General features: G+C 41.0%; 1 protein-coding gene across 1 annotated transcript; it reads left to right on the top strand.

The window, feature by feature from the left end:
- Nucleotides 1-2715: 2715 nt before the first annotated feature.
- On the top strand, nt 2716-11268 carry Pnn (pinin, desmosome associated protein). Its single transcript, XM_052185802.1, has 9 exons — nt 2716-2926; nt 3600-3671; nt 4055-4123; nt 4525-4597; nt 4701-4795; nt 4926-5001; nt 7567-7722; nt 7799-7937; nt 8826-11268. Exons 1-9 carry the CDS (start codon nt 2814-2816, stop codon nt 10211-10213), a joined length of 2181 nt encoding a protein of 726 aa, XP_052041762.1. The 5' UTR covers nt 2716-2813; the 3' UTR covers nt 10214-11268.
- Nucleotides 11269-13673: the final 2405 nt, after the last annotated feature.

The raw sequence follows: 13673 nt of genomic DNA, 5'->3' as shown, positions 1-13673 counted from the left end.
CTGTTGCAAAGGGCCCAGCCACCTTAGGGCCTTACCAGCATGTCTTCCCTGCCATGGTGGAGTGTGCACTCAAACTGTGAGCCAAAATAACCCTTTCCTTCCCTTGCCCTTCACAGGTTGTTTTCTTCACAGAATAAAAAAAATGGATCACTGGTGCTGCCTGGAGTCATAATGTGTATACACTCCACTGCAGAGCAGAAGAATAGGACCGACTCACTGATGCTCCAGCCCTAGGCAACCTGGGTTATGACCTTATATTCTATTTATTACCATCACTAAACTGCTAAGCTCAGGGACCCCCTCCCCTCGAAAGCATTGGTTCTCAACCTTCCTAACGATACGACCCCTTAAATACAGTTCTTCATGCTGAGGGAACCTCCCACCATAAAGTTATTTTCTTGCTACTTCATAACTGTAATTTTACTACTGTTATAAACTGTAATTTAAATATCTGTGTTTTCTGTTAGTCTTAGGCGACCTACGTGGAAGGTTGAGACCACAGCTCTAAAGTCTGCAGAAGTAAGAAATATCCTTTATTCTGTAGGTTGCTGTAGGACCTCCTACCCCAGCTTCCCCAATACGAGAGAGAGAGAGAGAGAGAGAGAGAGAGAGAGAGAGAGAGAGAGAGAACCTAAAGGATATTTTTCCTGAAATCTGTCTAGGCACATCTCTCTAAGGAACTTGGAATTATTGTTATTTAGAAATACTACTACATGGGTTTGTTTGTTTTCCTAATAATCTCTTCTAATGTTTAAATTCATTTATGTCATTCATCACATAAATCAAACATAAACGTTCCAGCAAAAAGCCATACATGCTGGTGTGGGCCTAGAATCACAGCACTTGGGGAGCAAAGCAGAGATTTTCAGCAGTGAAGGGACAGATGTAAGACACAGACCCACTCTCAGAGCAGCCTGGAGGAGTTTCATAACATTTTTTAAATATTAATTTTTAATTACTTTTTATGTGCACGGGTATTTTGCCTGCATGTGTATATAAGTACTATTTGTGTGTCTGGTCTTTATGAAAGCCAGAAAAGGTTATCAGGTTCCCTAGACTGGAGTTATAGATGGCTGTGAGCTGTCCTGTGGGTGCTAGGAACCACACCCAGGTCCTCTTGGAGAACAGCCAAGTACTCTTAACCACTGGGTCATCTCTCCAAAGCCAAACATTTATTTTATTCCTAAGTGTGTGTGTGTGTGTGTGTGTGTGTGATATGTATTATAAATATATATGCAGATGCGGAGGGGGACACCTGGGTTCAGTTTCCAGCACCAACATGATAGCTTAACCTTGTCTATAATTCCAGTTCCAGTGATCCAACCCCCACTTCTGGTCTCTAAGGGCATCGTGCATGCATGTAGTTGTACAGACATACATGAGGGCAAAACACCCATACACGAAAAATAATAGTAAAATTTAAAAGATCCTGTCTTTTATATATACAAATAACTCATCCCTCCCCCTTCCTCCCCCTTTCTTCCTTCCCTTCCTCTCCCTCTCTCTCTCTCTCTCAGGGTATTTTGTGATGGGGTTCTCCAGCTGTCCTGGAACTGGCTCTGTAGATCAGGCTGGCTTTGAACTCACAGAGATCCACCTGCCTCAGCCTTTCAAGAGTTGGGATTAAAAGCATGTGCCACCACCTGGCTTTTTTTTTTTTCTTTTCTTTCTTTCTTTCTTTCTTTCTTTCTTTCTTTCTTTCTTTTTTTTTGGTTTTGGTTTTGGTTTTGGTTTTGTTCGAGACTGAGTTTTTCTGCATATCCCTGGCTGTCATGCTATTCGTTTTGTAGATGACAGGTGCTGTAACATTGATAAGATAATGAAATTTTTCCTCACCTATCCAGTTATGAGCCTCCACACAAATAGCATACAGGGTAACACCAAGTTACTGTTACTAAAAACAAAACAAAAACTGTCATTCCTTTTCAGGGAGCAAACTTGTAAGGATTTGACCTTTGTATTTGTGTAACATTTTTCTGAACTAAAAGGCTTACCTCTATTTCAAGTACAAAACCAGCTTCCATATTGGCATTGCAGGTAGGGCAATGGAATGTAGAAAACACAGAGGAAAATACTGGCAACTTCCCCAGATCCATTATTATACCAGCAGGCTTTAGGCCCTGCTAGAAACACTTTGCTCAGGATCAGAATATAAAGTGCCTCTTAATCTAGATCTGACCTGTCCTCAGCCTCAATTTCCGTATCATTAAGAACTATCTCATTCACGTTTCTAGTTTTTTAACGACTAAGGCATGCAAAGCGAATCTCAGTGTCCACAATAATTATTAGCTGTTAGGATGAAGACTGGAGTTTCCGTTCACTAATGGAAGGCAGCCTGCGCGTCCCTGCACTCTGGGCATGCGCAGCAACCATAACTTGCCAAGCCCTTTTCTAATTAAATCTCTTGGGGAAGGAAAATAGGAATGTATAGTTGCTTCCGTCTCATAGGTGCTAGTAAGTGTTTAAGATCACTATGAAGTCCGAGACATATCATGTTTAAGGGGGATGCCTTTGCAGACCCCCGAGATTGGACCTATCACACCGACGTAATCCCTCTAGGCTCTGCGCAAGCTTTGGAGCACAACCACCGCAGGTGGCGGGGGGAGGGGCTGAGTGACTTGCCGGCTTCTCATTGGTCCAGAATCACGGTTCTGCAAGCTGCTTCCCCTTCCGGTCCTTGGGTGGTTGAGGCCTGAAAAAAATCCTGCGGTCATTGGCTGGGACGCGCTGTCAGTCCTTCCGCGTGTAGCGGCGCGCACGGTGCGGCGCTGCGCGGCCTGTAGAGCAGTCACGAAGCCTGCTGCAGAGAGAAGATGGCGGTCGCCGTGAGAGCTTTGCAGGAGCAGCTAGAAAAGGCCAAAGAGAGCCTCAAGAATGTGGACGAGAATATCCGCAAGCTCACCGGGCGGGACCCGAATGATGTGAGGTACGGATCGGACGGAACCTGAGAGGTTGGCGAGGCACTTCTCGGGTCAGGGCGAACCGGGAAGAGAGGGCAGCCGGCCGGTTGTGGGCCGACTGGGGTCAGGGGGCCTGTTTCTCGGGCGGCGGCCGAGCCGTCTACTCCGTTAGGCGGGGAGACGCCATGCCTGCGCCCTAGGGCACTGGGTGCTAGTGCTTGCGAATGGAGGGCGAGCCTAGCTGCGCGGCATGGTTTCCGCGCCCCTGGGAAGGCCGAGACCACGGCTTCCCGCCCTTGGCGCTGCAGGCCCGGAACTGCAGTACAAAGCCCCTTTCCACCGCTGCGGCCCTGAACCCGGGTCAAACCCGAGACCACCGAGGGAAGCAAGCGGTGGCTGCCTCTCCCTGCTGGCCTGGGTGTCCTTCCCTTGAGGTTGGCAGAAAGGACCTGATCAGCCTTATTAGTATGTAGCAGTCTCGAGGTACATGCTCACACTGGTCTTTCCTCACACTGGTCTTGGGGAAACAAGAAAGAGGATTGAAGTTTTTCGTTTCGAAGAAGTGGCTCTGAAACGGTCTTTTTAGAATTATTGGTGTTCATTTCTCCTTAGGATGTACCACATCTGTGGAAGTTATATGATGCCGTCTCATTCATATGTCTACATAGGACTTTTCCACTGATTATAATTCTCTTTTAGGCCCATCCAAGCCAGATTGCTGGCCCTTTCTGGTCCTGGTGGAGGTAGAGGACGAGGTAGTTTATTGCTAAGGTAAGGTCTTTCGTAGGTGTTAACTGCTATGTTTCTAATAAATGTATTGCAGAAGTAGAGGTTGGAGAATATTAATTAGAACAGTTTCATATAAACTTATTTGTGTTTTTAAGTTCTGTAAAGGCTTTTTGACATCGGAGAATGTAATTGGTGGTAGGGTGTTGTTCCCTGTGAGAGAAGAAGGCAATTCTTTGATGTAATTGTTTGCTTAAGTTTGCTTCATTTGTGTGTGTGTTTTGGTGGTTTTTTTTTTTTTTTTTTTTTTTTTTTTTTATGAAATCACCTAAATTCCCTAACCTGGAATCTAACCTCTAGATTCTCTAACTGGAACACCAGTTTAGCTAATTTTTCTCGAGCTTTATGTTGGATGTTTTTCATTGCAGGCGTGGATTCTCAGATAGTGGAGGAGGACCCCCAGCCAAACAGAGAGACTTGGAAGGGGCAGTCAGTAGGTATGCTTTCAAAGATGTCTGAAGTATCAGTATGTACCTTGTTTTCTAGGACACTACGGATATTTCTGTGTCATTAGTATTTATTTGAACTGGGCTAGCCAGCTTTTTACAAAAGTCAGTGAGATTGGAAGAAGTAACACTTTCTGTTTTGTACTTTCAAACACCCAGGAAATGTTTGGCTATGATAAGAGAGCAAAAAATTTGGTTTGGAGCATCTTGCTTCCTTTTTTTTTTTCCCCCAGTGACAAGAAAATGGTAAATGAAATGTAAACTAAATAGAATGTTTTCTGGAGATGGGTCCTTGAACACTCATTCACCTTTGATTATGCCTGAACACTCATTCACCTTTGATTATGCCTTCTATTCTGTAGTGGTCATTTAGATTATTTTTCCTGTGCTAGGCTGGGTGGGGAGCGTCGGACAAGAAGAGAATCACGCCAGGAAAGTGACCCAGAAGACGATGATGTTAAAAAGGTATTGAAATTAAATATTAGAGGACCAACACAGTTCTTAGTGTGTTTTGAAAAGCTTGTTATCCAAGTGCAGGAAATCACTGATATTTTCTTTTCTTTTATAGCCAGCACTGCAATCTTCTGTTGTAGCTACCTCCAAAGAACGCACACGTAGAGACCTTATCCAGGATCAAAACATGGATGAAAAGGGAAAGCAAAGGTACCTGCTCACCATGTCAGAGAGAGCATTAAGGGAAATTACACATAGTGAGATGCTTATAGGATCTCTTAGAAAGTGTTGAGTTTGGGGTAGATCATGCAGTCGTTGATTTTCTTCTTCTGTTTCTTAGGAACCGACGAATATTTGGCTTGTTGATGGGCACCCTTCAAAAGTTTAAACAAGAATCTACTGTTGCTACTGAACGGGTATTGGTGCTTTTTGTTTTTTGGTTTTTTTTTCCCTCATTTACTCATTACCAAATAGGTTAATGTTTTTTTTTTTTTCTTTTTAAAGAGCTTGAATGTTCTCTTTGGTTTTCTTTTTTCCTTTTTTTAAATATTTAATCATTTTTAAAAAAAGATTTATTTATTATTATATGTAAGTACACTGTAGCTGTCTTCAGATGCACTAGAAAAGGGTGTCAAGTCTCTTTTACAGATGGTTGTGAGCCACCATGTGGTTGCTGGGAATTCAGCTCAGGATCTCTGGAAGAGCAGTTAGTTAGCTCTTGCCATCTCTCCAGCCCCATCTCTTTGGTTTCCTGACAAAGGCTTTTGATGTGAAGCTCTGGATAATCTGGTATACACAATGTAGTTAAGGGTGACTTTGAACTCTGGGTGCTCCTGCCTCTACCTTAGAAGTGCTGGGATTCTTTTGATGTTTGTTTTGTTTGTTTTGTTTTTCCTGAGACAGGGTTTCTTTGGGTAGCCCTGGCTGTGTTGGAACTAGCTCTGTAGATGCTTCTCCCTTCCAAGTGCTGGGATTAAAGGCATGCACCAGCATCACCTCCTAGCCACCTTTGGGTTTTTGAAATGGGGGTTTCACTGTGTAGATCAAACTAACTTCAGACTGAACAGAGACCTGCCAGCCTTTGCTTTCTGGGTGCTGGAATTAAAGGCGTAAGCCACCATGCCTGGCTTTATAGTATGCTTTTGCCTTTACTTTATGTGAATGGGTGGTGTGTGTGTGTCTGTCTGTCTGTCTGTACACCCTATGTGTACAGTGCCTATGGATGAAAGAGGAGAGCCCAGGGATTTCTTTTTAATTACATCTATTTATCTGGTATGTATGTATGTACGTACGTACCTATGTGTGTCCATCATACTAGCATTGGAATCTTCTTGGAATAGGGCCTCATGTAGTCCAGGCTTGAACAGTTGGTCTTTCTGCCTCCCAACTCCTACATCCTAGAATTACGGACATTGGCCCTGCTCAAGAGTTGTAATTGAGTTTTATTACACACCCAAAGCAATCCATACTACTCCTGAAGGAAAAGGCTGCCCCCTACAGTGTATTTAGTTTTGCTTCTATAAACCTTTATTTTAGTACAGCTACAGATTTGTCTCTGGAGCTGCTTCTGTAGGGAAACTAACAGAAAGGGAAATTCTGATTCAGCTAGAGTGGGAGGGTAATGAGCATTCAATTTGAGAATACGAAATGACTACCCAAACAGTTGTGATGATACACGCCTATAGATCTCGGTACTCAGAAGGTCAAGATGGAGGAACCAAGAGTTCCTGGTCTGCCTGGGATGTGTAGTGAGCAGTAATGCTGGTGAAGCATGGTGAGACCTTGTCTCAACACCACAAAAAGTCGCAAACACTATTTTATTATTTTTAGTGTGTGTGTATGTGTGTGCATGTGTGAGTGTGTGACAGTGTGACATAGCAAGGACACATGCTCACACGTTTGTGCCCAAGGAGTGAGAAGAGGGTGTTTAGCTTCTTGGAGTAAGAGTTATGTGTGTTTGATAGCCAGGCTGCTAACATGGCTATTAGATCCAAACTCTGTTCTCATGATAGAGCAATATGTACTCTGAGCTGCTGAGTACATATTATACTCTGGTGTGTATCTCATGTTTGAAGAAATGTTTTCTTTTAATAGAGAGAGGGAAATACAACTAATTACTTGCTAAATTAGGACTTCTACAAGGTTTGGTAGTATGTGCGTGTAATCTCAGAAGTGTAACTGAGGCTAACCTGGACTACTTAGCAAGACTGTCTCAAAAGCTAGTTGTTGCTCATATAGATAATATTTAGGAGTGAGAGGCTGACTTGGCTACAAAGTCAGAAGCAAGCCTGAACCACATGAGAGTCTATTTAAGAAAAACAGATTAAAACTTGAGTCACATCTTGTTAATTGGAAAAAATAGTTTAAGATCCTCATGTGCTTTCTGTAAAATGCCTATCGTGCACATATGAGGGACCCGAGTTCCAGCCCCAGAACCCATGGAACCTAGAAGTGGTAGTGAGCACTGTTTTCCCAGTGTTGGTAAGGTGGGGACGGATGGATTCCGGGAAAACCTAGGTGAAATTTTATTAAGGAAACTTAAGATGCAATAGAATGCTGTGACTAGTGACTTTAAAATTTAGATATTTGTGAGAAAATGCCTCAGTCACCATTTCCCAAAACACAAATTGCAAGCAGACCTTAATACAAATTTCAAATTAAATGGAAGATAACATGATGAAAGTATACAAGTGCCGTGCAGTGGTGGTGCACGCCTTTGATCCCAGCACCTGGGAGGCGGACTTCTGAATTCAAGACCAGTCTACAGAGTGAGTTCCAGGACAGCCAGGGCTACACAGAGAAACCCTATCTTGAAAAACCAAAAAAGAAAGAAAGAACGAACAAACAAGTAAATGTACATAGTAAAGTTTAAGTTTCAAGTAAGCAAGATGTGTGTGTGTGTGTTTTTATTGTAATTAAATTTGAACTAAATAAACCTTGATTATCTTTTACTTATACTAAAGACGATTACTTACTTTTAGCAAAAGAGACGCCAGGAAATTGAACAAAAACTTGAAGTTCAGGCTGAAGAAGAGAGAAAGCAGGTTGAAAATGAGAGGAGAGAACTATTTGAGGAGAGACGTGCTAAACAGACAGAACTGCGGCTTCTGGAACAGAAGGTTGAGCTTGCGCAGCTGGTAAGCACTGTTTTAAATCCTGAATTAGATAATTGTTCACGTTTACAAAGCATTGACCTTTTCACCTTTTCTTTAGCAAGAAGAATGGAATGAGCATAACGCTAAGATTATTAAGTACATAAGAACCAAGACAAAGCCCCATTTATTCTATATTCCTGGAAGAATGTGTCCAGCTACCCAAAAGCTAATAGAAGAGTCACAGAGAAAAATGAATGGTAAGTATGTGAAGTCTATTGATGTTTCTTAGTGGTAAGACCATATATTCACATATGCCCGTTTTTAAGAAATAATTTTATAGTTCTGTTTTGGGTGGTTGTTTTTTTGATATTCCTGAAATTGATAGTGGTGTCAGAGTTCAGGAATATTTCCTGCATAATTGAGTTTAACCTGAAACTCATTTTTAAGACTTTGTATAACGTTTTTGTGTTTTGGGCACTGGAGAGATGGCTCAGCGGTTAAGAGCACTGACTGCTCTTCTAGAAGTTCAAATCCCAGCACCCACATGGTGCGTCACAACCATCTGTAATGGGATCTGATGCCCTCTTTTGGTGTATACAAAGACAGAAACAGTGTCCACATAAAATAAATAATTAAATCTTAAAAAGACATGGGGTTTTTTTTGTTGTTGTTGTTGTTGTTGCTAAAAACAAAGATTTTTGTGTTTTAAAATCTTAGACACAGAAGAATGATACGGAAATAAGGCAAAACAAACATAAGTCTATATTGGGTATTCACATGGAGGGCTAGGCATTGGCTGTGGACATTTTGTTGTGCCTGGGAACAGAACAGTTAACTATACAATGGCTCTGCCTTAAAGAGGGTTGTTAAGCTCCACCTAGCATGAGACTCAGCAGAGAAGGTGTGCCTGTCTTTCGCTCAGGTTTTGTCTAGGTTTGTGTGAATAGCATTCCTAGGTCTGAGGTGTCTTATGGATGTTTGCATTACCACTGAGTTCAGTTCTCAACCCTACACCCTAAAGCAAGACCTGAGAGGTTCAAAAAAATGACTAGGCAACAGGGACCGGTTTTGACCTGGTATAAAATTGATATTTTGAATTTTCCTAACTGTCATAAATTTTACACATATAAATTTTTATTGTTTAGCTTTATTTGAAGGTAGACGCATCGAATTTGCAGAACAAATAAATAAAATGGAGGCTAGGCCTAGAAGACAATCAATGAAGGAAAAAGAGCATCAGGTGGTGCGTAATGAAGAACAGAAGGCGGAACAAGAAGAGGGTAAGGTGGCTCAGCGAGAGGAAGAGTTGGAGGAGACAGGTAATCAGCACAATGATGTAGAAATAGAGGAGGCAGGAGAGGAAGAGGAGAAGGAAGCAGGTATAGTTCATAGCGATGCAGAAAAAGAACAGGAGGAGGAGGAGCAAAAGCAGGAAATGGAGGTTAAGATGGAGGAGGAGACTGAGGTAAGAGAAGGTGAGAAGCAGCAGGATAGTCAGCCAGAAGAAGTTATGGATGTGCTAGAGATGGTTGAAAGTGTCAAAAATGTAATTGCTGAGCAGGAAGTTATGGAAACGAATCAAGTTGAAAGTATAGAGCCTTCAGAAAATGAAACTAGCAAGGAATTGGAGCCAGAGATGGAATTTGATGTTGAGCCAGATAAAGAATGTAAATCTCTTTCTCCTGGAAAAGAGAATATTAATTCTCTGGAAGTGGAAAAGGAGTCTGAGGAAAAAGAGGAAAAAGAAGATAAAGAGCCTGAGCCCCAACCTGAGCCTATGGCTCAGCCTCAGCCCCCACCTCAGCCCCTGCCCCAGAGCCAGCCCCACTCTCAGCCCCACTCTCAGCCCCAGCCTGTACTCCAGTCCCAGCCTCTCTGTCAGCCTGAGACTTTGCCATTAGCTGTTTTGCAGCCTCCACCTCAGGTTGTTCAGGAGCAGGGGAATCTACTACCTGAGCGGAAGGATTTTCCTGTAGAGTCTGTAAAACTCCCTGAGGTGCCTGTAGAGCCAGTCTTGACAGTTCATTCAGAGAACAAAAGCAAAAATAAGACTAGGAGCAGAAGCAGAGGGCGAGCAAGGAATAAAACCAGCAAGAGTAGGAGTCGCAGCAGCAGCAGCAGCAGCTCCAGTAGCAGCTCTACTAGTAGCAGCAGTGGGAGCAGCTCCAGCAGTGGCAGCAGTAGTAGTCGAAGCAGCTCCAGTAGCAGCTCCAGCACAAGTGGGAGCAGCAGCAGAGACAGCAGCAGCAGCACTAGCAGTAGCAGTGAAAGTAGGAGTCGCAGTAGGGGCCGAGGACATAACCGAGATAGAAAGCACAGAAGGAGCGTGGACCGGAAGCGAAGGGATACTTCAGGACTAGAAAGAAGTCACAAGTCTTCAAAAGGTGGTAGTAGTAGAGATACAAAAGGATCAAAGGATAAGAATTCCCGATCTGACAGAAAAAGGTCTATATCAGAGAGTAGTCGATCAGGCAAAAGATCGTCAAGAAGTGAAAGAGACCGAAAATCAGACAGGAAAGACAAAAGGCGTTAATGAAGAAGCCAGGCTTGCTTAGCCTATTCTTTGCAGCAGAAGATTTCTTGATGAATAAAAGGATTACCTTGTAAAGAGGATGCTGCCTTAAGAATTGCATGTTGTAAAAATTCTTTTTGGAAAATACAGACTGTTTGTTTACCAGACATTCTTGTACTTTTTGCATAATTTTGTAAGAGTTATTTATCAAAATTATGTGAGGTTCCAAAATATGTAAAAATGATAATAATAAAAAAAGATTAACATCCTTTGTCATCTTTTTTAAATACCCTATTATCTTCAGTCAGAATCTGTATATTTTAATAGGTAAATCTTTAAACTGTTCCTTTATGTTCTGTATCATACATTGCTTTTGTAGAAATAAATATGCATCTTTCCTTATTTTTGGGATGTCCTTGTTGACACTTGTATAATAAATACCTTTATATCATTTTCAGTTTTTGTCACAAGATACTGAACATGATTAGGATGTTTTTGAAGGTTTCATCACTTTGATTTGCCTGAAAACAGTTACCAGGTTTTTACAGCTTTGACGGGGAATAGTTCTCTCTCTCTTTTTTTTTTTTTAAGCATTTAATTATTTCCTATCTTACAGTTTTTAAGCATTTCTGTTTTTTCATTTAAACCATTTAGTTGGTGGATAACTTAAACCGTATGATTTGGTTGTCATTTCATGATTATAGAACAACATTTCTCTTGTCCTCGGCTACTTGTGTGATAACAACATAGTGTGTAATCTGTTATAGTTCTCACCTCCTGGGTGGTGGGGGGCGGGTACAAAATCCTCTAAACTTGGTTTATGACTTTGTGGTCTTGTCTTTTCTGTTGGCTGTAACTGAACCACGCCAATCTGTGTTTTCAAGAATTTTTGTTTAAGAAAGTATTGTATGGAAGTTTACACAATGAAGGAGGTTCACCTAGACTTGAATATGTAAACAAGATAACACACAAGTGTACCAAGTGATTACTAACTTTGTTGTTTATAAATTTGTATGGACCTGGAGTATCTGTTGCCCATTACTATATATGTGCAAATAAATGTGGCTTAGACTTGTGACTGTTTAAGATTAGTACTTGTATTAACGTTTGGATGCATATGAGAGCCTTTAAATGACAGTGGCTATTTTAACATTGTAGTTTTAGCCTGACATTAAATATTCAGCATATTGTCTATAAGTAAATGGTTTAAGTGAAAAATGAACAAATATCTTCATTTAGTTTTGTGTCTGAACCACCCATGTGTTAAAGCAAAAATTCTTTTCTTGCGCCTTTAATCCTAGCACTTGGGAGGCAGAGGCAGGCAAATTTCTGAGTCCAAGGTCAGTCTGGTCTACAGAGTGAGTTCCAGGACAGCCAGGGCCACACAGAGAAACCCTGTCTCGAAAAACCAAAAAAAAATCCTTTTCTTGGATTAGGTGACCCACCTACATCCATAAGCATGCTCACACCAAGACGGGCTTAATCAACAACTTATACTTGGCAAAATGCTTCATGCTATGCAATGAAACAGATTGGTAAAGGAATGACTAGATTAAAAATGGCAGAGTAGCCCTCCCCATTTTAATTTATAGCACATAGATTTATTAAGGAAGGTGAGGCTGGGGGAGCTCCAGGAAGTGCTCAGTAACATAACATGCTTTACTTAAATGTTTGTCTGTGGGTGTGTGCAGGCGCTGGGGAGCCAGAAGGCATGAGGCCCTTGGAGTGGAGTCAGGTGCTGCTCGTGGCTGCTGAGGAACAAACTCAGGTCCTCCGCTAGAGCCCTATGAACTCTGCCTTTTTGTTGACATTCATGTCCCAAGTGCTAGGATTAAAGCTAAAATTTTAAGCTCCCATTTCTGGATATTTTAAGGTTTTGTCTTTAAAGCATAGTTAATATGTGTAAGATATTCAACATGGAATTTTAAGAAAAGTAGAATGATACTATCTCCACTGTCAAACTCAAGCATAACCATGCCCTCTCCCTTCTCTTTCATAGTGCCCAGGACTTGAAGTATGTGAAGCAGGAACTTTACCTCTGAACTCTAACCCCCAACCCATATATCTATTTTTTACCTTTAATGACTAGAGTTTTACATTAGTCCCTGTGATGGGAATTAACAGACTTTGAAATCCCTTTTCTGTTAGTAGATAGTCCTAAATTCTAGGTGGGCAATGGCACTCCATATAGAAGCAACACTTCTCTGTGCCTTGGAGTTAGTCGTGGCCATCATGGGAATGGAAGCGAGGAACAACTCCCAGGTCACATTGCCCCTTTCCTCCACTTTCTTTCCTTTTTACCAAAGAGTAGCATGTGTTTGTTAATAATAAGCTTAGATCATAGAGAAACTTAGTGCAAAGCAGTGAATGGAACTGACCCATTCATGTCCTCTTAGACCTCAATATTCTGATTGCAGGTGTATCATACTTATTCAAGATATGGTTATTTGTAGCATATGGCTTTATAAACTAGCTTCTAAATTGTTTGCAGTTGTTTGATAGTAGGTCCATGTATAAAAATACCTTTTTAATTTATTTTTATTTTTTTTTCTTGAAAAGGGAAGTAAAAACATCTTATGATAAAATTAAAGATTTACATGGAAAATATTTCAGATAAAATAGAAAAGATACATAGAAAAAAATGTTCAAATTTACAATTTTCATGGAAAATTAAAGAGTAAAGTGGTAGACATGTAAAACATTGCTAAATTAATTAAAATATGGAATAGAAACATGATAGAATTGAAGATTTATGTAGAAAATATTTCTGATAAAATTGTAGAAAAACATGTTAGCATTGAAGATTATCATGGAAATTTTTATATAGATATAATGGTAGGCATAAAAGTATTCCTAAGTTGATTCAAAGTGGAATTATAAACATTTTCTGATGAACTTGAAGATTTACATTGAAAATATTTAGACTAGCTTCTAAATTATTTTCAGTTGTTTGATAGGTCCATGTATAAAAATATAATATACCTAAAAAGGCATCTAGAGACGTTTGAGGCGAATTGGAAACTTACATATAGATGGTCTTACTAAATGTAGAGGAGATTGTTTTCATACCCTTTCAACCTGGTGTTTATTAACTTTAGTTTTTGAGGTGTAGAAGACTCATTAAAAAGATCATACAGGGGACTGGAGAGATGGCTCAGCGGCTAAGAGCACCAACTGTTCTTCCGAAGGTCATGAGTTCAAATCCCAGCACCCATATGGTGGCTCACAGCCATCCATAAAGAGATCGGATGCCCTCTTTTGGTGTCAGAAGACAGCTACAGTGTACTTGCTTACATATAATATAATAAATAAATCTGAAAAAAAAAAAAGATCGTACAGGTGCTAGAGGGAATGGCTCTACACTTAAAAGCATATACTGCTTTTCCAGAGGACCTAGTTTGATTCTCATCACAATGGTTTATGACTGTAGCTCTGGGTCTGGAGGGACCAGTGCTTCTGGGCTCTGCCCCTGCACTTGTGC

This window comes from Apodemus sylvaticus, chromosome 6, assembly GCF_947179515.1.
Source record: "Apodemus sylvaticus chromosome 6, mApoSyl1.1, whole genome shotgun sequence".
Classification (NCBI taxonomy): Eukaryota; Metazoa; Chordata; class Mammalia; order Rodentia; family Muridae; genus Apodemus; species Apodemus sylvaticus.
The sequence above is the reverse complement of the archived record's forward strand: the minus strand, read 5'-3'. Positions and strand labels throughout refer to the sequence as shown.

Coding starts and splice junctions, on each gene's coding strand:
- Pnn (XM_052185802.1), top strand. CDS start 2,814: ATGGCGGTCGCCGTGAGAGCTTTGCAGGAGCAGCTAGAAAAGGCCAAA. Junction 4,598..4,700: donor AAGACGATGATGTTAAAAAG/GTATTGAAATTA, acceptor TTTCTTTTATAG/CCAGCACTGCAATCTTCTGT. Junction 7,938..8,825: donor GTCACAGAGAAAAATGAATG/GTAAGTATGTGA, acceptor TTTATTGTTTAG/CTTTATTTGAAGGTAGACGC.